General features: G+C 44.3%; 1 protein-coding gene across 2 annotated transcripts in view; it reads right to left on the minus strand.

The window, feature by feature from the left end:
- Positions 1–1,246: 1,246 nt before the first annotated feature.
- Positions 1,247–23,238, minus strand: part of Nfia (nuclear factor I A) — a 335,528-nt gene continuing 313,536 nt past the window's right edge. For both annotated transcript variants that reach the window (XM_032901855.1, XM_032901851.1), the window contains one exon: positions 1,247–4,312. In XM_032901855.1, coding sequence (XP_032757746.1) covers positions 4,295–4,312 — 18 coding nt within the window. In that variant the 3' untranslated portion in view covers positions 1,247–4,294. The remainder of the gene's footprint in view (positions 4,313–23,238) is intronic.

Below are 23,238 nucleotides of genomic sequence, written 5' to 3' on the forward strand. Positions count from 1 at the left end.
GTGAGCTTATAGATGTCATGGCAGGCAGTGAAGAGACATAACCTTAGAGGGGAGAGAAGGGCTGGAGGACCAGGACAATGGCACCAGAGAAGACTTCTGCTCAGGACAGTTTAGAAAAAGGAGTTTTGTGGTGGCCAGGAGAGGGGCCAAGGGAGAACATTTATTGGAAAATGCTGAAAGTTAGTCTTTGTGCCTCTGACTTCAGTTCCCAAAGACAAAAATGGGGGGGGGGAGTCATTTGAGGGACTATCTTTGCTAATTGTGTTGATGCCATTTGATGGGAGAGGGAAAAAAAAAATCCAACATGTCTCAGAATCAAGTCTGGGCCTTCAAATGTTGATAGCTCTTGGGACTGTCTGTCTCTACACTCCTGTAGGAAAGTCTTCCTCAAACACCTTGGCTCAGCTCCTAACCTAAAACGCATTGGTCAGTGTTCCCTTGTTTCCTGCTCGATGACAACAGAACTCCATACAGTTTTCTGCTGCTGTCTTGACAATGAAGCATGAACAGAACAGAACTCGGTGTATTTTCTACTTAACCCTTGTTTGCTGTTACCCCACGCTGCCTCCACAATGGTCGAGAGCCTTTCGAAACATCTTTTGTTCCTGCAAATCTGTTCAGAGTTCCCTACTTTTAAACCTAATACAACAAAATACCTTCAAAAGTACAGCACACCTGGAACGTCCACTTGCAATGGTTTTTCAGTAGACCTACACTTCTCAAGCATAGGAATATGCGATACCATTGGCAGAAAAAATAATTGCATTTAAATACTTAAAAAAAAAAACAACCCAACACAACCAAATAAAAAGGAAACGGGAAAGTTTTAAACTTAATCCAGTTTCCAAAGGAGGGGGAAAAGAAAGAAGGATCAATGCTATGAACGGTGCCTTGGTAATGGACAATCGGAAATTTCACTAGGCTAATTTGACAGAGATTTTTTTTTTCCTCATTTAGACAACATTACAAAAGTCCTGCATTATAAAATAGGGTAGAATAAATCAGTGTAATCAATAAAACTATACAACGATACAAATTACATATCTTCTGAGTGGGCAGCTTATTCTCTCTCTTTGCAGTCAAGACTACAACATGCTCGCTAAAAACAACTAGGACTGCCCAAACTATTGCTTAGTTCGTTTTGTTTAAAAAAAGGGTGCAATTTTATTGTATGTACAACCAATTTACTGGTAATACCTTGGCATTTTGCAAGGTTCTGACAAAATGTTTGTCTAGGCTTTTTTTCCCCTTCACCGTGAAGCACTGAAAGCTGCTATGTTTCTCTCTCTCTCTCTCTCTCTCTCTCTCTCTCTCTCTCTTTTTTTTAGTGCACATATGTCATAATAAAGTAATGCCCAGCTAAGTGCTATAGGGAAGGCAAAGTCTGCTGCTGGCTATCGGAAGTGACACCGTACACTGACAATCACACCATACAACAGCGCCAAACGACTATACAACCACTTATCAGACACATATGAAAATCCAAAATGTTTTATTTTATTTTTTTTCCTTAAATAGAGATAACCAGTAAACAATTTTCAGAACTTGGAAGTTTAAAAACGTGCATATAAAAATGGGCATTATGTACTTCTTATTGAATGTGGATTGACTGCCGTCTGCTAAGAAAAGTGGGTGTGGGGGCTGAAGAGAAAGGAAGTTGTCTTTTTTTGTTTTTTGTTTTTTGTTTTTTTGTTTTTTGTTTTTTTTTTAAGGCTTGCTTGTGAAAGGAACAGTTGTAAAAACAAAATTGCTTGAAGCAGGGTCAGCTTAGTGCTTCACAGTTTGACTGCTTCTCTAAGAGGAGCCCTCCCTGCACACGTGCATCAGAAACCACAGAAAACACAAAGACAGACACCTAAAACCCACTGCGTCATGTGCAGCACTGACTTTGGTCAAATAAAAAAAAAAGAAAGAAAGAAAAATTAATACTTGCTAAGCTTTTCTACATGATATAAGCAGGTATTGCATATTTTCATATATCTGGGGGTGGGGTGGGGGCGGGGACAAAGGAAGACTCCAAAGAAATTGAAAAAAAAAAAAATGCAGCGACATCCAAATACTGACGTTGTAAGCATCTACAGAGCTCAGAATAGCACTGCCACTGACCACACAGGACAACCGAGACTACGCCTGTCTGCGTAACAGCTACCTCTCTATTTAGGTCTAGATGTGGAAACTGACGATGGCTGACATAAAAGTTACATTTACAAAAAGTGTCTCCGAATGCTTGAGTAGGGATTAAACCCCTTCAATTGAGGAGCATGTGCAACAATTCCACAAATAATCACTATCCAGGGCAAGGCACATTGATATGGAATTTCTGTTTTCGTGCAAATTAAGGAAAAAAATAAAAACAAAACAACATCGTTTTTTTTTGGGGGGGGGGTTAGATGAGGAGCAAAGTGTCTTCCCAGGAGTTTCAGTCACTTGATTGTATAGGACAGTAGTTGAGCCCTTCTGAAGGGCTGAGACAGTTTAAAGGCAAGTGCCTAGACTGGGGTTACAATATTGTCTTAATGCACTCTACTTTATCCTACATTAGCTATATAAAAATTAGTTACTAACACTAGAACATGCAGAGACTTCCTCTGGTGGGCAGGGCCTGCCGACCAGAACACATATATACGTATAGTATAGGAAACCGTGAAGTCGCATGGGAAGCAAGGGGGTGCTTCGCTGTCTGGTAGAAAAATCACTTGCATTTTTTTTTGTTTATTTATTTGTTTCTGCTTTTTTTTTTTTTTTTGATTTTTGTTTTGTCTTTTTTGTCTTTTCTTTTTTCCTTAAACATAAGATACAAGACATTTGGGGGTGTGTGTGTGTGTGAATATTTTGTTTTTGTTTGTTTATTTTCCCTAACAAGTACTTTGATCTGAATGGGCTCACACAGTTATGTCCTTATCAGTGTTAGTATTATTTCCCCGTAGCCCAGTTCAGGGTTTGCGAAGGGTCTTTGAAACTTCTGGACAATGTCTGGTTACGACGAGGCATTTGAAAACCGATAGATCTGGTGTTGCCATACATGTGTAAAATTTTCCAGAATTGGCATAATTCATTATAGTGATTTCTAGCTTATAAAATTAACAGATACCATGATTTCATTTGAGTTATGTGCTTTGATAACAGAAAATAATTAATTAGCATTTAATGTAGTTAACATATTGTGGTAAAAGCACCATTAGATTTGTATTTTTTTTTGTTATTTTTTTTTAAATTTTCCTTCGGTTTTTTTTTAAAGGGATACAAGTTTAACAATAAAAAACATAAAAAGCAAAAATAGCTCCCCTTTTTCTTGCAAGGCTGTTTTTTTTAACCCCAATAATTTAGAGTCCTGGGGTGGGAGGACTTGAAAAACAAAAATAGAATTTTCAACAATCTCTATCTTACAAAGATACTTAGCTATCCAATGAAATTGCACTTCACTCAATTCAAAATTCGATTGTTTTGATTCCTGTCAGTTTCTGTCAAAACAGACCATCTTCCCCATTTCCATGTGAACTTTTGTGTCATTGTTGAAATTGTTGAAAATGTTTTTTTTTAAATGTAAGTGCAGCATTTCAAAACTTAATAAAAAAAAAAAACAAACAACCGAACTGAGAGTAGTAGTAGTCTTTGCTGTCTTTTTGGATTTGCTCTGCAACATGAGTGGGTTCACTGTCCTTGAGGGTTGTGTTATGTATTTAACTGCTGACTGCTGAACCAAACCAAACTAAAAGAAAGATCAACTTAACTGCATTTGCTTTTTCTAATATGTTACAGAAAAAAAAAAAAACCCAAAAAACATTGCCCTTTGAGTGTCCTGTAAGTTACAGATCACAGATCTTAGCTACTACGAAAGATTTCATTCTCCAGGTGTCTCCAAGTGCTCCGGGAGGGTCACACACCTGCGCGGGCAAATTCTTGAAATACTGTGAAAAGGCCAGGCTCACAAGTGTTACAACAGGAAGTTCGTGAGCAAGGCTCATCCCCTACCAGCCGCTTCACCTACTGCTCACACCACCACTGGAACACTTCAAATGTCACACAGCCCAACCATTTCCAGCACCATATGAGAAATTACGACAGTCCCTAAAGTATTAAAAAAAAAAAAAAAAAAAAAAATCCCGAAAAGTTATGGCCTTTGCTGTTTGACCACGACGTTTGCTGTTTCCATGTACAAGTTGATTCGAGTTGGTGTCTCTCCCCTTCCACTGACAGTGAAGTTGTAACTGCGCCGGGTTGAGGTTGCGTCCATGTTACAGAGTTGAGAAGGGGTCAGGTGGTCTGTCTGGAGGATGGTGGGACGCTGCAACTTTTATCCCAGGTACCAGGACTGGAAGACAAAAAGAAAAGTCCGGTTAAAATGCAGATGTTGTGCTCTGTGTAGGGGCTCATGGGTAGCTCTCGGCTGGTATAAGCAAGGCCCACCGTGGTCCTCAGTGAGCAAACACAAACAACGTTCAATTTTATAAAACTATTTTTGAAAGTTGCTCTTTTAACCATGGGATCAGAATTGACCTTGAGGAGGGGGTGGTTCTTGTGGACAACGAAAGACAGATGATAGTAAATCCCACGGAGATTTATCTTACTCCTCTGACATTAAAATTCACTGCCTTTGTGGGCTTTGCCAATGTTTTGAGTATGTCTTACCAAGTGAAGCCTTTCTGGCCACATGGCATTCACATCAGGTTTTGTAACCTTGTGGTGAGCAATTATAGGAGGACAAGGAACCTGGCTATCTTATTAGTACCTAGCACCATGCCTGGGAGCGCTCAAGAAAGACGAGCAAATCGGACGAGGAGTGGTTGAGGGGTAAGGGCAGGGGCTGTAACAATTGCTATCTCCACGATTTTCTCCATCCACTTTTCAATGAGGTGTAGATACTAAGGACAGGTGCTGAGCCTACGAACACAGCATTCTGTAGGTGACCCGTGATAGCAGTTACAGCAGAAAGGTCTGGTGGCAAACACATTGGTGACATGGTGGGTGGGAAGTTGGACTGGAGTACTTATGGTGGCAAATCATCTTCCTTTCAACTGAATATACATACAAGTATATTCTTAGAAAAGATACGTAATAAATAAGATGCTCCTTATGAAGTCAAGTTCACGGTGGGAAATGAGACCACTGTAGACCTCATTTATGTTTCTGTTCACTTGGAAAAGCCTTAGAGCTTTCTGCCAGCTTGTGGAGCCAGTCTTGTGTCCCTTTCAGAAATGTCCAGGTGACTACCTTTGTGTCTGCTGCATCCTTTGTCAACAAAGAAAGTTCTCTCAACAAAATGAGCTTATTACAGAGCAATCTCAAAACTAGTGTCTCAAGTGAAGTTAAAAATTATATGACTTTTCCCCCCGCTTTCTTCTAAGTATTCTGAAGAATTCAGTACTTTTTGCAAGAGTCAGAAAACCTACCAGCTTCTAGGCAAGGCTAATGGCTGTGAGCTCTGTATTGAAAACATCAGGGGGGTTACGTCAGTCAGAACTGATTCTGGAGGGCTAAGGCTCACTCTTGTGGGGGTGATTCAATTAGGGGAACGTCGGGACTCCTTTGATCCCAGGGATAAACGGCTAAATGATAGCTCCGTGGAAGTTGGTGTAAAATTTCCTGGTCACACAAGGCACCTTTGATTTCCAAAGGCGCTTATAAGAAAACAAAACAAGACAAAACAAAAACCTTTAGCTCAAATCACAAAACTCCTCATCCTGTAGACTCGTAGATTTTACTCTCTGACCAATAAAGCTGCTTCTATCTGGAAAAGCAATCACCCTGCTAAGGGCACATGGCCTAAATCGAAGTGGACGAAAGAAAAGATCAGTAAGAAAGAAAGGGGACGGGGGCGGTCTCCAAACCGTGTCTGTTTTAAGTCTCTCCTGATCTCTGCCACAGATCCATTTTCCATATCTGCTCTTACACAGAACAGTCTCAAACTGAGTGGCAAGTGCTGTTCTCAATCTGTCTGCATGCTTTCGAAGGCAGTTGTGAAATTCTGGACTTCTTCAGTGTGGCAGTCCTGAAGTAAAGGCCTGGGACCCGGTGAGTCACCAGGGGGAGCAGTTTTCCGTCCCATCGTTTCTGTACCCAGGGCGCTACAAAAATCAGCAGTGCCCCGTACTTCTGTTAAAAGGCGAAGCAAAGCTAACCAAAGCAAAGGAAAAAAAAAGTTTCTTCACACATCTTGCTATTCAGTGTGTGCCTCACCCACAAGGTTACCCCAGAGCAGCTCTGTAACCCTTCACTGAAATAGGCTTTATTGATTGCTCTGGTCTATTGTTCTCTTTTCAAGTCCCCCAAGTTCAAGTTCATCCTGGTGTTACATCATGTCTGGTTGCTCTTAGCAACCAGACAGACCCAGACGTGACTATCATTAGCAAGAAACCCGCCACTCTCCTCCCACCAACCTTCCAGTGGCTCTGACGTAGCAGGCCCACTGCAAACACACTGAAGTATTTATTCTGCCTAATTTATGACCTACCCAGCAAGCTAGACCCCCACTCCAAAAACCAACACTGTTGTATATTTAATTAATCTGTCTTTCTTTGGCATTCGAGAAAGTTAGACAAAGGACTAATTATTGTGTTTCGCTCTCCACACTTTTCTTTTGGGGGGGGGTGAATATTTGCCTGGGAAAGAAAGCGATGAGGCCCCGCGTTGGCCCCTCCCCCTTTCCTTTCTGCCCTTTTGACATCTCATGAAATACTTTAGCTGCTTAAGGGAGTTAGGAAAAAAAAACTGCACTGTGAATGTTACTCCTTCTGAGTTGGTACTCAGTAACACAAATCAACTCACGACATGTTTAAATTTAAATGCTAACCACACGCTCTCAGAGTTACTTTAAAGGTTAGTTTTTAATCGATAGAAGGTGCTGACTCTGGGTTTTTGAGCTGCGCGCTGCAACTCCGGGGCTTTTGTCTAATGGTAAAGCTTGGGAACTTTTTTTTTTTTTCCTTGAGATGATTTTAGCAATGATTTGCAGATACTGAGACCATTGTGCTCCGACCAGCAACATGTCAATAGAGGAGCTGAGCTGCCCTGTGGTGGGCTGTCAATATGACTCCTAAGGCAGGGGTTGGGGGTCTTTAATAACCCGTGAAAAAACGTTAATTAACCCTTTCAGGCCCAAACCAAAACCTATTCTCCCACTTTTCACTCCTGTAATTTGACCATTAGTACTTATTTCAACATCACACTAATCTTCATGACAATTAACCCAGCTACTTGACCAAGGGCTTCCAGAATGGGAAGTCAGTTAGGGGGAACCACACACGAACATTTTTTTTTCTTTTTCCTTTTCTTTTTTCTTTCTTTCTTTCTATTTTTTTGAATGAGGTCTCTTAGTAAATGATCTTTAGAAATGTAGCCGAGAAACAGTTGTAAACAATAAGAAATTAATCCGTTTTGCCAAGGTTTCGATCCGTCCATTTGTAGCTCAAGACACTGGTGGTGACAATGTGACAACCGCCCACACAGAGGTGCCCTGGATTTCTTTAGGCTTCCGTGAACTGCCAATCGCATCAGATGGGTAAGGCAAGAGCAGGAAAGACTCTTTTTCTTGTGGCATTTTCCTTTTAATTTCGGTTACTTGAAAACATTGCAAGTGTGAGAACACTCACTAAAGAATGACTCTGCACCTTTCTTCTTGGGGCAGAAAGAACAGTTGGTGACTGGGAAATTCTTGGGTTGAATCAAGTCATTGGGGGAAATACTGGCACATGAAACAAAATTCATCGGTGCAGAGTCAGAAAATCATCCTCACATCTGACATCTGCTTGGGTTTCATATGGCTTCTGCCTTCATACTTTATAGGCCCTTAATCTGCCCTACTGTATCCAGGCCACTACAAAGGACTCTCTGTCCCTTATCTGCAGAGTGGCAATATTACAGTACTGCATGGGAGGATGTTATCTTGATACATTTACATCGAGGAAGTAAACACTGAGCTTTGATCTATCCCCCCCCACCCCCACAGGAACATTCAACTACAGTTTGATTTGGTGGCCCATAAATCCACACTCCCACGGAGGCTCTAGTTTCAAGAAATTAGCCAAGTTACATTCTCAACGTCCATAGTTTGGGATGTACCAGGGGCGGGAGGGGGACCTGTCCTCTTTCAGTGTTCAAGGTGAAACATCAAAAGAAATCTGCAGGCCAAGAGCTCAGCTTTCCTCCTAGCCGGTCAGATGGAGAAGTAATCTCATCAGGTTGGAAAGTGCTGACTCAGGATTTAATAAAGTGCCTGCAGATGCGGTGTCTCTAAGGTATTCAACTCATGTAATGCAAAACAGCTCTGCACTGAACGAACGCGCTTATAAAATTTCATTTAACCATTGCAGCACGGTTCTCTTAGGAGTTTTATCACACTTCCCGCCCCTTAATTTACAGCTCCATGAAAGTTCCAGCCCCATTCTGTGGGGATTCTGGAATGCTCACGGTAGTCAGGATTTACGGACCATCAACAGCCTCCATCCCACTGCATCCTAAACAAGAGGGCTGAGATGGCAGCAGGCACCGGGACAGTGGCAGACTGGCCCTTCTCTTGTGCCTTGGTTGTGCACAGTTGCAAAGTGGAGATGGTCCTGAGTCTACTGGAGATGGGCAACCAAGACTCACCCTCCCAGTCCACAGCCAATATTACAACACATGCAACTTCTTTTACTTTCTGCTCAGAGGGCAGGGCATACATTTTTAAAAACAAAAAAGAAATAGATCTGAGATGTTTATATTTCACTTTGAAAGGGCAGAGAGAGAGAGAGAGAGAGAGAGAGAGAGAGAGAGAGCGAGCGAGAGCGAGAGAGCACAAGCACAGTGAAGAGCAGGACTGACTCACTGAGGCAAAATCTGTTTTTCAAATTAAAAACTTGAACAAAAGGGCCTCAGGGGCAAAGTTTAACACTGCACGGAAGGAGGTTGTTAATGTGGAACCCAGAACTGGGTGTGACGCTTAGCTTTCTTCTCCGGGCAAGGTGGGTTATTTAAGGACATTTACACACATAAACGGAAACACAAAAATACAGGAAGCTCCCCCTCCAACACATCACTCCCCACCAGCCACACAAGGGACACAGCAAGCAGGTCTGCATTGAGCGCAGCTGCCATATTGTCCCTCCTGGTGATGTTGCCTCTGCTGGACCACGCTAATCCAGTCGGTTAGTCATTTTTGGCTTCCTGTTCTTGTTTGCATGAACTAAGCCTACTATTTAGCACAAATGAGTTGTCCTTGGCAAATCAGCCAAAAGCTGGGGTGTGTGTGTCGGGGGTGGGGTGGGGGGTGGGGGAGGTCCCCCGGTCTCTGACACAGAAGGAGTAGACAGACCTCTGTGTGCATTCCTGACATCTCCTTTTAGGATCAACCATTTGAGAGCCCTTAGTCACTTGGTCAGTAAGTTCCAAGAGGCTCCAATTTTCTTGGTGTCATGTACTTGAGGGTCTGAGAATGTTGGGAGTAAAGAAAACGTGGCATCTGCCTTTAGCGGCTTCAGTGTCTAGCAGGAAGTGGCTTGCTTAGGCTTCCATGACCTTCATGATTTCTCAAAGATCCTGATAAACCCAGCTGATGAGGTCAAATGTCTAAAGCACCTTACTGAATTCTACTGATGGGCTGTGTCACATGCACGCAGAGCTCTGTGCTGGGCGACCCTGGAGGGCCAGGCAGGAGAGAGGATGGCAGTGGTCAGCACTGGTTTCTGGAAAGGGTGACATGCTGTACACAGGTGTTAGTTATGGGTATTGCCAGCCTCAGGCTTTGATGTCCGAGGCCATTTTACTTGTCTGATTTTATTTTGTTAATTAAAGAAAGCCTGTTTTCAATAACTCTAAACCAAGACTTGTTTATTGTGCAGGAAACTATTAAAACATTAATGGGCCGTGAGTGGCCCGCTTACCTTTGTAGAGCCTTATCTTCTCACCACTTGTGCTGTGTTAAACCCTTCCAGATTCCCCAAAGCCAACGCTTCCTCCCTGCTGGGCCCTGGGCTATGGCTTTCCTTGCTGTGCTAACACTTGCTGGGCCGCAGGGTCCAAGAAGAAATGACCCCCCTTTTTTTTAAAATTTAAATTATGTGTGTGTATGTATGTATGTATGTGTGTGTGTGTGTGTGTGTGTGTGTGTGTGTGTGTGTGTGTGTGTGTGTGTGTGTGTGTGTGTGTGTGTGTGTGTGTGTGTGTGTGTGTGTGTGTGTGTGTGTGTGTGTGTGTGTGTGTGTGTGTGTGTGTGTGTGTGTGTGTGTGTGTGTGTGTGTGTGTGTGTGTGTATGTGTGTGTGTGTGTGTGTGTGTGTGTGTGTGTGTGTGTGTGTGTGTGTGTGTGTGTGTGTGTGTGTGTGTGTGTGTGTGTGTGTGTGTGTGTGTGTGTGTGTGTGTGTGTGTGTGTGTGTGTGTGTGTGTGTGTGTGTGTGTGTGTGTGTGTGTGTGTGTGTGTGTGTGTGTGTGTGTGTGTGTGTGTGTGTGTGTGTGTGTGTGTGTGTGTGTGTGTGTGTGTGTGTGTGTGTGTGTGTGTGTGTGTGTGTGTGTGTGTGTGTGTGTGTGTGTGTGTGTTTGCCCCAGTGGTTATGGAGGTCAGAGGACACCTTGCAGGAGTTGGTTCTCTTTTGTTATCATGTGGGATCCAGGGATTGAACTCATGTCGTCAGGCTTGGTAGGAAGAACCTTTACCTGCCGTGTCATCTTGACAGATGTTCTTGTTCGTTCTCTCTCTCTCTCTCTCTCTCTCCTCTCTCTCTCTCTCTCCCTCCTCCCTCCTCTCTCCCCTTCCTTCTCCTTCCTTCCTTCCTTCCTTCCTTCCTTCCTTCCTTCCTTCCTTCCCTCTTTCCTGAGGAGCCTTTCTTAGGGTCTTTACCCATAAGGGCTCCATCTGTTGCTATAGTGGCGACTGTGACAGTCTGTTTCTTCACAAGAAAGCTACTCATGTTCTCACGTGTGGCATCCCCCATGGTCTTGCCCAGTGGTTAAGAGAGGAGGTACTAACAGATTAAGTTGAACAGAGAGTGTTAAGTAAAGGAAAAAAAAGCACGATTCTGCCTCCCACCAGCTATCCCTGGTAAAGCGCCATATGTATCTAGATGGGTATCTATAGCACAGTCAGACCACATACATGCTCCCAGCACATGCTTTGGCCTCCAGCACTGACAGGCACCCTCCCTGGAGAGTCACAAGTCTCTAAGGGCTGCCCCAGGCGGCTCCGATGCGAGAACTGTTGCAATGGGGCCAACTGTGGCCAACTGCGTCAGTAGCATAGCATGTGCAATAGTTTTGTAACATGGCCTTCTGCCTGCTTACTCCATACACAGCACTTGTCCAAACCACTGCTCCCTGGAGAATGACTCTGACACTCCCAGCCAAGACCTCTGCTTTGGTTCAAACCTCAATACGGGAAAACACTAATCTTTTTACCCAATAAACCATCCAGTACCTACAAACTTGGAGAGTGCATGCACGACCCAGTCCTGCGGGCTGTTCCACAGTTGAAATCTCACCACACCCCAGCTTACCCTGGTGTGGCTCTCACCACCAAGTCCAGTTTCCTCTTGGTCTCCCTTTAAATTTTCCTCTGATACTCTCACCCCCATGAAACCAAAGACTTTCGTGTTAAAAACAGCCGTCTGTCCCATTTGTATTTACCCTGAAGACCTACTGGAGGGCTATTTCCCATGGTGCACACTTGGGCTCTGACGTCCAACCTCACAGGATTAGGGGCACCTGCATTCTGTGGACTCGCTAGATGATCTTAGGCAAGGTTGTTGGCGCCTTTAAGCCTCCCTTTTTGACTCCATGAACTGGAAATATTGATGATGAGGTAATACTTGATTGATTGATGAGGTAATACTTGACTGGGGAAAAGTTTGGGAAACTGAGTTCTGGGTCCTCTAACTGTTAAATATGGCTGGCTCGAGGATCCACACGAGCCTAAAGAGGACCCATTTCCTAAGAAAGTGGTCCCTCGTTCATGTGTTTGCTCGTATTAAGTGATATAAATTTTTAGTTATGAGTGGCAGCTGTGAGCTCCTTCTCCTAGTTGCAAGGGAAAGTTCTTGAGAAAGTAAAAATCTGTCTTTAATTGTGGTATTAAATTCAGAGCAGCGAAACCTCCAACACAAAGGAATTGGCACAAGCCCTGAAAAGCACCAGGCTAAACTGCAGGCCTTCTAGGCTGGGGATGGGGGGCTCAGGGAGGGAGGGAGACAGGGAGTAGTCAGGAAACCAAGTGGGACAGAAACAATCCTATTTTGGTTTTTGTTAGTGAATGGCATACTACATAGATCAGAGACTTTTTATAAAACACAAACCCCCACTGTACACAAAGCACAGGAAAACGTGAGGAAAAGGGGGAAAAGTAAAAGCAGCTTAGGGTGTGTTAACGCTGCTATTCTGTCAGCTTAAAGAGTATTTTATGCTTGATCAACAGCTCTTTTTTATTGTGCTTTTCTTTCATTCATTGAAGACATCAAAGCAGGCCCCACCAGCGTACCTGCCCTTCTGGAGCGCTTGGGAGGAGGCTCTAATGAAGCCGGCCTCTGGGAGCCGGAGACCCCCGTGGACACGGCAGTTCAAAGGGAATATTTCAACAATGATTACATTTTGTAAATCTTTTTATGAAAGAGACAGCTTATTTCCTGCTTTTTCATGAAAAAATAGATTCTATCCATTAAAGTGAGTCCGTGCCACGGAAGCTGCCCGAGATCTGAGGTGCGGCATAGAGATTAAGGGGACAACCACCCGATGAAATTGTCCTGAGTTCCTATGTCCGGGGCTGGGGTGACAGTACCGGATGTGTGGGGCGGAGCTGAGATGGTGGCACCACAGCTTGGCCTTGGAAAACGTGGCGTGAATGTGAGGTGGAGAACGTGCCCGTGCGGGTGCGTGCACATGTGCGTGCGTGCGTGCGTGCGTACATATGTAGAAGCTTTAGGGTTGAATTTTTCTCCCTGGAACCTGTGATTATGATCTGTTCTCTTTTAAGTTTCTATTCCACGAAGAATATCAGTCCAGGGAGCATCAAGTCATAGACACTTCTATCCCGTACAAGCAAAATGAAAGATGATTTTTCTTTCCACTTCATTAAGAGTTGTATTTTAATGCCTAGATATAACTTTCCCGCAGGAAGTTAGTCATAGAAAGGTAGGTTTGTTCCTAAGAGACAAGGGAGGCTTTCTTTATTAGTGGCTACTGTCTGTCTTAAAAGGCAGGGCCTAACTAACTCTTTGTAAGTTTTGATTTTCACAATCAAGTATTCTTTTCCCCAACATTTTTTTTTTACTTGTTTTTCAAGGAGAAAGTTGTGTAGAGTAGGGGCAAGAAAGAAACATGACTTCCTGGGGAGTACAAAATGAAAAAACGAAACAAAACAAAATGCAAACCTATGTTTTCTACATATTGGATTCCAATTCTTATTAACTGCCTGCTGTCTAACAAGGGCAGACAGTCACACTTGGGGTTGGCTGAATGGTGGCCCAGGGAGGTAACTTTTCTCTTTGAAGGGATAGGCAGGAGATTGGAAGTCAGGGTTCAGTAGAGTGTGGCTCCATTTTAATAATCATTCTACTAGAAATGTTCCTCCCAAATATGGCTGGGGTTTACAGCAAACCCATGAGGGGGATAGAGCCAGGAAAGGGAAAAGGACCGTGACAGTCAGAAGCCCAGTGACTTCAGATTTCTCCCACAGTCATCCTGCAGCTGAGTGCCCAGAGAGCTAAGCCCCAGCCAGGAACAAACTCCAGGTCTCACCCTCCAGCCCCTGGATTCTTTGTGACTATACACTTTGATACATGGTTATTGTTTTAAGACAGGTTTACATGTAACCCAGACTGACCTTGAAGTCACCATGCAGTCTGGGATAATTCCAAACTTCTTATCCAACTGCCTATATTCCCCAAACACTGGGATAACAGGCTTGCTCCACCATCCCCAGCCACTTTGGGGATTTTCTGCCCAGCAGGTGACCCCTGTCTGGCCTATGCACAGGTCTTTGCTTCTTCCTTTTTCCTTCTGTCCTCTGTCCTCTGCGCACTGTCTCTGTGTTCTTTCCTTTCTGATCTGATCTCTTACTTCCACTCCCAGCACATCTCTCCCTTTCTTCTGACCTGTGGTAAGCCCACAGAAGAATCTCAGATGACCCCGATCTCTCAGAGGCTATCCAAACCAAAGGTACTTCCTACTCCATTCACCACAAGAAGAAAGAGGGGAGGAAGCCACAAGCCCTTTGCCAGGCTGGAACGGAGGCTTCTACAGAGCCCCACAGGCAGGCACAGAGGCAGTCTGAGCAGACCACAGAGGAAGCTTTAGTCTTGCAGGTTTTGAATTCTTGAGAACCGGGCAGTGCACCTGGGTGCAGCTCTGGGGCTCCAGAGCCCTAGACTAAAACCTGGACTCATCACTGGCTGCCATGGAAGCTTCCCTGATTACTGTGAAGATCTACATTCCTATACCTGTCTTCTCCTTCCAGAACACCTCTATTTAGATTCCACTGGTCCAGGAATCATCTTCTCCTTGTCTGCAATGTGGCAGCCATTTTTGAGAGGCATTAGAGTATTCGAGCTTCATATTAAGGTTAGAGTAAGCACTGTTTTGAAAACTCCACTCCAGCTCTGCGGGATGCAAGGGGCCAAAGCTAACTTAATAAACTTAAAAAAAAAAAAAGAAAAACCCCAAAACCCCACAAAGCAGCTAAATTGGCCTCACGGGTGAGCCATCATTAGGGAGGCCTGGAGCCAGTGTGGATGGGAAGTGGGGATTACCAGTTGGTTCACCTCTGCTGACAATCTCCTCCTCCAGAGACTGTGACAGAATTTAGAGTTTTACAATAAAATTTGCCTTTGTTAGGAAGTGACTGGTAAAACATGACCACATGGGGGAGTTTACAACTTCAGCAACAGGTTTTTTTTTCCCCCCTTAATGCTGAAACAGCACATGCTTTTTATGGTCAGATCTATTTCCTTCTGAATGTGTAGATTAAATTTATAACTAAACAATACTCATTACTACAAACAATTCAATTTTTTCCCCTAAGTATTTCCGGGAGTTGTAAAGAGGCATCTTGTCTATGGAGCTGGAATACAAGGTACAGGCCCCACAGTGTGCCCCGAGTGTCAACGTGAAGGACCTTAGCAGTGATTTTTGTCATGGTAAACATGATAAGAGCAGTGACCTCGAGAGAAGAAATACCATTTTAACCCAGAATATTTATTTTTACCTTCTGAGCAATGGTCTCTGAATAGTTCATCTCCTAAGAAAGACAGATTCAAAAAGGTATTGTATAGAACCAACCACGCAGGCAAGGTTACACTCATTTGGTTTTGTGGCTAAGTTCCAGTTGGTAGTGATCTACTAGTGATGGAAATTTAGGGGCAGGTCAGGCGCACACATCTATCATCACTGTGCTATTATTGCCTAATAAAAATAATACAGACTGCATGACTATTATGTTTGCCAGGTCTTTAAGGGTCTTTTGCCTCTGTTAAGCTACCATACTAAGAGTAGAGCCTATTGCTTACTTCACAAAAATGGTGGCAGCTTCAAACGATGTATACCTGCTTGCATTCTGACTTGGCAATTACAAACATCCTGCAGATAGGCCAAATTGTGCTCTTCTAGATGATGCTCCAATTAAAAATAATAATAATTCAGGATTTTTCTGACTGTTAAAAAAAACCGAACTGTCTGGGTAAACATTTGACTTCTTGTTCAACCACATCAACCCTTCTGTATTGTTCTGCAGGAACACATTTATGAGTTCAAGTTCAGGCTTAAACTAAATAAACTGCTCATCCGGAGTTTACAGCACAGCCTCATTTACATGTGTTCTCTCTGAACTCTGCCGGCACAGTGTGCTAGTTTCCAAGGCTTGGTGAAGGAATGCTTTAAGGCTGGCATCTGGACTGCTTTCTCAGGCACAGCGGCCCTCTCAGGGCCCCTGGCAGCACCGCACTATGATTGCTATTAACATCTCTGCTCTTAGAGGACACAGGGAGAAACGATGGATGCAGAGCCCGAGGGCCAGGGCTTCCCAAGTTTCCCTCTTAGGCATGTGACTTACAATCTTAGCAAGGGTGCATCATGAATTCTAGATGCATATCCTAGAACTCCCTAGCCTTCAAGTTTTCTGCAGCCAGTCTTCAGTCTCTTTGGAACTGGCCAACACACACTTCTTCTTTTCAGAAGTGAAGATGGGAGTTGCCTTATACTAGTTTCTGTCTTGTGAATGAAGTTGAAAGGTATTGTCAGAAAAATGCTTTCACCCCCCAAAAAAACTTCATTTCATTTTACAGAAAAAACGAACCCAAACCCAAACCAACAACAAGAATACCCCCCACACACACACACACACACACACACACACACACACACACACACACACACACACACCCCCCAGGAGTTTGAAGTCAACAACATCTTGGGAGTTGAAAGTCAATGAATAAGCATCTAAGAGGGAGAGCTACAGCTGAGGTCCTGAGTTGTTTCCTAGGAAGCAAGGTAGAGAGAGCTGGTCCTGTCCAGCCAAGACTGACACTTAGCTCTTTGCTAATTAGGGATCCAGAAGGCCAGAGGAGACGGCCATGGTCTTCACAAACTGCTGTGAGAGGACGAGAATGAGGCAATCTGTTTCTTGTCTTCTCTCTGAACGAGAGAGAGTTTATCGAGCAACACAGGAACTGAAGACAGCACCCAGTAGCACTGATAGTGACTGTCCCTCTCATGGTATCTCTTTACACAAAACAGTTCTCCCTCAGCTGTGACCCCGCCCAGCCAGACGGTACAGTGCTGGTTCCCACGTTCAGCAGGAGCCCCCTCCAAGGTGACCCATTACAAACTATACAAATGGCTTAAGAATCATTGCTGGGGCGTGTGTGTGTGTGAGTGTGTGTGTGTGTGTGTGTGTGTGTGTGTGTGTGTGTGTGTGTGTGTGTGTGCATGCGTGCGTGTGTGCGTGCTGTGAGGCTCAGGAAATAGAGCCAGGGTGGATTAGGGCAGTCACAGGGACCTCTGTCATTGGTTTTGCACATCAGTCGAGAAGTGACTGAGAAGACCTTGCTTGAATGGTGGGTAGGAGGATGAAATGAAACAAGGTATGAAGCATGATTGTCATCTGATTGTCCTCGCAGGCCCAGAAAGACAGAAATCTCCTTTCCACGTGCTGGCTGATGGACTTTGTTTGGATTGGCAGAGCAACGGCACATGCAAAGTGGCTCTATGCTACATTTCACTCTGCCTCAGTTTCCATCCACGCTGAAAAATACTCAGTATCTGAAACTGAATATGCTTCAGATCAAACCTTTTGCTGTGAAATCTGTAGGTTTATTCTATGTTAATGTGGACACACGCGGAGCCGAATCTGTGTTGTGCCGAAACGGGTTTGAGTCTGGTTTTCTCTGGGTACCTATGGTACCTGTGGGATGTACCTATGGGATGGCATCAGTGCTCACAGCTCTGAAGAACGTCTTACTCTCTACCCAGGACTGACTCTCACTCCTCCAACGGATGATGACGGGCTTATGTGTGAGATGTTGCCATTCCTTTGTGCGGTTTTGGCTTTTCTTTTTTATTTCTCATAAATGCTAATAATAATTTCTGTCCCTTGTTCATGGCCAATGGGCCATTGCATTGACGGTTCCTCCACAGAAGACATTAGGCGCACCTTTCCAATCCACCAAATGATCCTTGCAAAATGGTGTGCGGGAGGAATCTGAAGCTCCTAACTGCTTTGAGGACAAAACAGTTTGGTGGTTCACAAGTGCTTTCTGCTTGTTTACAGTGTCTGGGTGGGTTTGCGCCGAGAGCTACTCAGCCTGTGCCTCTTCTGTAAACAGCTCTCTAGTCTTGTTTCTTTCCCTGAAAGCAAAGGAAGCCTGGCTAATTCTGAAGGCTTAGCTGGAATGGAAGGAAGAGAACGAAGTGAGCAAGCTGCCTCCTGTACAAGAATTGCACACTCGGAGGGAGGACTTCCTCTTACACCGCCGCAGCCTCAGTTATCCGGCACTTGGGAATGCCCTGTCGTGCTAATTCCTTGCCTGATTCCTACACAAAGAAAGCAGCAAGGAACAGGTGACGACCAGTCTAGATTTCATAGCCGTGACCCCAGGCCAGAGGAGCTTTAGCGAACTCCATGAGGACTTCTATCCAGCAGCCTACTGTGAGGCAAAGTCCAGGGGAGGAGCGGAACAAACAGGCTTTTGGGACGATGCTAGGGGTTGGAGAACTGTGATGTCACTAGGGGAGGTGGAACAGAACCCGGTTCTTCCGCACATTTTGACAGGAGAAAATATTGGGGAAGAAACTATACTGAGATATACAGGATGGCTGTGGCCGGAACGGCACACACAGCGTGAGCCACACAGCAGAGCTGTGACATCACCTCTCATTGGCTTGTCATTACCATATTTCATAATATTTGCCTAGAAAGACACATAAAGCCTATCAGGTCAAATTAATCCTAATGATCAATTTTCATCTTATTCTAATTAAACAATTTCAATTTAATGAATGCAAGCATGGAAATTAGTCAAAATTACAAATGTAAATGTTGAACTTTAAATCAAAGGTCCTTCCCATTCCTCAGCTCCAGTAAAAGCACTTTCAAGTGCTTGCCTGTGAGGTGATGGGCATGTTAACCTTTGTCTGCACTGTGAAGGGCACAAAACCCTGCAGAAAAAAAGCTACCCAGGAGAACGGACAGGCCTTTCACACACACACACACACACACACATACACACCCTACGTCTATGAAGATAAATCCTCTGAAGGTGAACTGAGGTAAAAGCTTATATTCCCCAAGAATCCAAAGCACTTGGGTCATGCTACTGCAGTGGTTCTCAACCTGTGGATTGAGACTCCTTTTTGGGGGAAGGTCAAATGACCTTTCACAGGGGGGCTGCCTAAGACCATCAGAAAACACAAATATTTATGTTATGATTCATGACAGTAGCAAGATGACAGTTACGAGGTAGCAAGGAAATAATGTTATGGTTGGGGTCACCACAGCATGAGGAACTAGAAAGGGTCACAATTCTAAAGGTGACTGATCAAATGGACAGTGGGCTCTTATAAAATACCTCTCTAAAATATAAAATATAAACCGTGTCACCAGGCCACACACTAAGCCACCAGCCCCCTTCCCCTTCTGCAGTCAGACTCCGGGTCTCTGTCCCGGATGTGGCACATGACCTGTGAACTGTTTCACCTCGAGGGCTTTGGCCCTTTATTTAAAGACGCTGCTTTGCTAAAGTGGAAAAGATTTTGTTGCAACATGCAGTTAAATTTCTATCACGAAACAACGTGTCCTAAGTAAATAATCTTTAAGGGAATTACCAGCTTCCGTGTTATTTCTTTAGCCTCAAAAACTACTGGCAGCTTGAAATGGATTTCAAAATTGTTCGGGTGAATAAATAACCCAAGTGATTTCCACCAAGATATTAGAAAGCCGCCTTTCTGTTGATTGTGTGTGTGTGTGTGTGTGTGTGTGTGTGTGTGTGTGTGTGTGTAATCTCCATATATACCCATATACCCAAAATGGATGGATTCAGAGCTCTGGAACAGAAAAAGCAAAGTTCTAGCAAAATGACCCTTATTTATTTATTTATTTATTTATTTATTTATTTATTTATTTATTTATTTATTATTTTCACCCTAAAAAGAGAGTAAGTAGTTACAAAAATCTAAAAGAGAGATGCATGCCTTTTTTTTTTTTTTTTTTAAATTTAAAAACTTTGTGTTGCTGAATCACAGTTCAAGTGGGGCTGCCCCTACACCAGCTTCTGGTTTTGGGAGACCGCTCTGGTCTTACTCTTACTAGGCAGATGGCCGGTCTCTCCTCTCCAAAGGAGGGCTTCACCATGACACGCCTCTCCATCTCTGCTCACTCCCGATTATATACGAGAATTATTTGATAGCATTCATCTGGCTATTACTGTTTGGGGACATTCCAGGAGAAGAGCAGTGTGGTTTAGTGATATAGTTAATTGGTGTAGTAATCACCATTAGCCTTGGTAATGATGGTAAAATCCCTATACCTTAGTTAATGGTCATGGGTGAGCCATTTTGGACTGCCGAGGGTAGCAAGGGTTTTATCTTCTACCCCAGGGAGTGACACTTAGCCCATCACGTTCAAGGTTTGACCTTCACTGAGCGCATGATCCTAATCCCTAGATTTCATAATCTTAACTGGGAAACATTAAAATATGGATTCACTCCAGTTGGCAAGAATCTTTATGTTCTTTTCACTGAAAAAGCTATAAATTCAATGGCTGACCTTTTATTTCCAGGTCACAAGTGACACCCACTCACCTCCATCCATTCACATAGGATTTATGCTAGGGTTTGCAGGTTGAAGCCATGAAAGTTGAACTTTAATGAAATGTCTTTCAAAGATGTACACTTAGCCAAAAAAAATCTCCCAAGAAATTAGTGATAACTTTTTCCCCCCCAAACAGTGATTACACCCCGTGCTCACTGACGGTCTCATCTGAATCTACTGATAGTTCGCCCACAGACAGCTTCTTCTACAGTCATTTTTCTGGGCGTACAAATCGTTCGCATTTGGGAGATAATAGCACCTTAGTTTTGGTTTAGAATCCTAAGCTGAAAGCCTTTTGAGCCATTCTCTTCACGTCACTACAACGCATTCCATCCCCAGCTGAAAATGTTCCTTGTCCTTCTGCACCAGATCAATGGTATTGATGGGAGGCGGTCGTTCCTGCCGTCAATCAGGGAAATGTGATCTGATGGGGCCCCAGTGCAGTGAGATAAGGAAGGAGCTCCAAACCTGCTCAGGACCACACCGTCTGAATGAGATCAATGCTTCCCACCCGGACCGTCCCCACCGTGCGGCACCCTAACTGTCACCATTAATAATGTAGAAGGAGTTGATTAACTTAAGTAAAGTGCTCTCTGCTGGGTAAGCACACAGAGAGCTGCAAGGGCTGGGCAGAGAAGAACGAAACGTCATTTTTATTTTTCATGTGGACGTGCGCTCACTTTCCATTCTTCTCTTGTAACAATTACTGTACCAGCCACTCTGACGGAGTCAATAAATTGATCGGGGTCTTGACGCAGCAGCAGAGCAGGCTAATCTGATGCACCATTATCTGCCCAGAGAGTATGGGGTGGGGCGCACCCAGGGAACAGAGAGCAAAAGGGGGGTGAGTCAGGAAAGGAGAACCTGCTTGTCCTAGGTGAGTACCTCTCCACAGGACACTTCTGGGACAGTAAGACCCACGTGTGGCAGGTGTGGTGCATGTGTTGGGAAAGAACAGGGGGAAAAAAAAACCCAAAAATCCCCTGGCTTTCAGCTTGGTTAAAGGATGCAGCCTAAGTAATACCATGTGCACCACTTATTTGGGTCCCTGTGGAGCTTCAGTCACTCACACGATCTGCAATTCAATGAGGATCACCACCCCATTAGGACTAATCATGTCAGCCTTACTATCTGACAAAACAAACATCCAGAAACTGCCCCTCCCAGCTTCACAACTTGCTTTTGCACTGAGATTTTGTTCTTCCTTCCCTCACCAGGCATAAAGTTTAATTGTTTTTATTTAACGTGGAATTCTACATGGAGACTCCCCACTGCACCCCTTCCCAGATTTATCCTTAGACTAAGGAACCGGGGGTGTGGACTCAGTTTCAACTCGCTCCTTGGGAAGATGCTAAACATGTTCTTAATAAACAGCACCATTGTAGCGGCCATACACTTCATGGAAAACCCATGTGGAAGGCTGAACTGGTCATTCCGCTCAAGGGGTTTCACCCTGTTAACCCTCGGCCGTTTCCTCCCATTCACAGGCCTTTGTCTGAGGAGAATTTAGACTATTGCAGTTTTGCCTCAGAGCCTACCAAACTTCATTTTAATGAGAGTGAGAAGTAGAGACGGGGCCTTCTCACTCTACTTAGACTAAACCTGGATGCCACACCAGTGGCAGGAAGGAGGGAATAAATTCATGACTTTATCAAAATGTGACTTCTGAGGGTCAGGAGGCTGTAATGGAATCACCATGGTCACATGATAAATCAACTCAGATCTGCCTCCTTCCAAAGCCTGTATTTTCGTGACTCTTTCCTCCTGGAAAGGAGAAAACTCAAGACCACATGTCTTCACATGCAATGTCTGCCTGCAAATTCCATGCCCAGCAGGAGATCACACCACGCAAGGCCAAGGGCTCTTCCTGCTCTGACCCCTCCATGCCTTTCTGCAAGTCTTAATGTTCTACAAAATAAAGGTCAAGACTCTCTCCCCCAGATCCAGGGTTATGTTCATTCGTGACTAGGATCTGGTTTAAACTCCAGTCTCACAGTCCAGCACTCTCAGTTGCTGACTTTATATGACAGATCACACACTGTTCTCTGCCCACAATCTAACTTCTCCGTGGTACACCTCTCCGGAAGATCTCTGCGACAGGGAGCTCTTCCACCATGGATACTTCTATAAAACTAACTCTGTCATCACCTCTGATGTATACTCCCCGCCCCACATTTTCCCTCCAGAGTTCTTCTTGCTCTGCTGTCCTACTAATAGACCACACATGTTCCCATGATGTCATTCATCAGACTTTATTGGAATTTGTTTACTTCCCCCACCAGAAGTCTTCAAACTTTGCAGCGTGGTGGTTAGATTACATGTACCCAAGACCTTTCTCAGAGCTCAGTATGGTTATGAGGAATACAGTAGGTATAAATAAATAAAACCTGACTTCCCTCATCTCCTTAAGCCCCATGTGGGTGACAAGTGGGAGAGATAAGCTGGGCAGTCAGGCACCCTGACGCCTGGTCCAATGCTTTCCCCACTTTCCCAGTATGCACAAGACCGACCTATGGTTGGCCTCATCTCGGGACCTCCCTATAGTACAGTGTTCCTATATTCCTTGTACTTCTCTACTACTTTTTCCCTGTCCATACATGTAAGCACACATGACCAGGCACCAGCAGATGAGGGGTTAGGCTGAATGGCCAAGGCTGAAGGTCATAAGAACCGGTCATCAGTTCTTCCATTGTTCAAGGCAACAGGAGGCAAGCTGCCCACCTAGCCTGTCTTGAGCACTTCCTGCATCCTGAGTCATCCAAGGCAGGAGCGTGAGGACCTGAAGTTGCTCTTATTCGGTGTTCGTGCTCAAACTTGGGGAGGGGGCAACACACAAACAGGCAAGGACCAGCTGTGCTAACCGGGTACTAACACCAGCACAGAGGTGTTGGAGGTCAGGAGCCTCTGGGCCTCAGGAGTGAGTGTGGAAAAAAATATCAGGGCAGCAGTAACTCACTTTGGTTCTGCTGCAAGGATGCACTT

The sequence above is a fragment of the Rattus rattus genome, chromosome 1 (genome assembly GCF_011064425.1).
Source record: "Rattus rattus isolate New Zealand chromosome 1, Rrattus_CSIRO_v1, whole genome shotgun sequence".
NCBI lineage: Eukaryota > Metazoa > Chordata > Mammalia > Rodentia > Muridae > Rattus > Rattus rattus.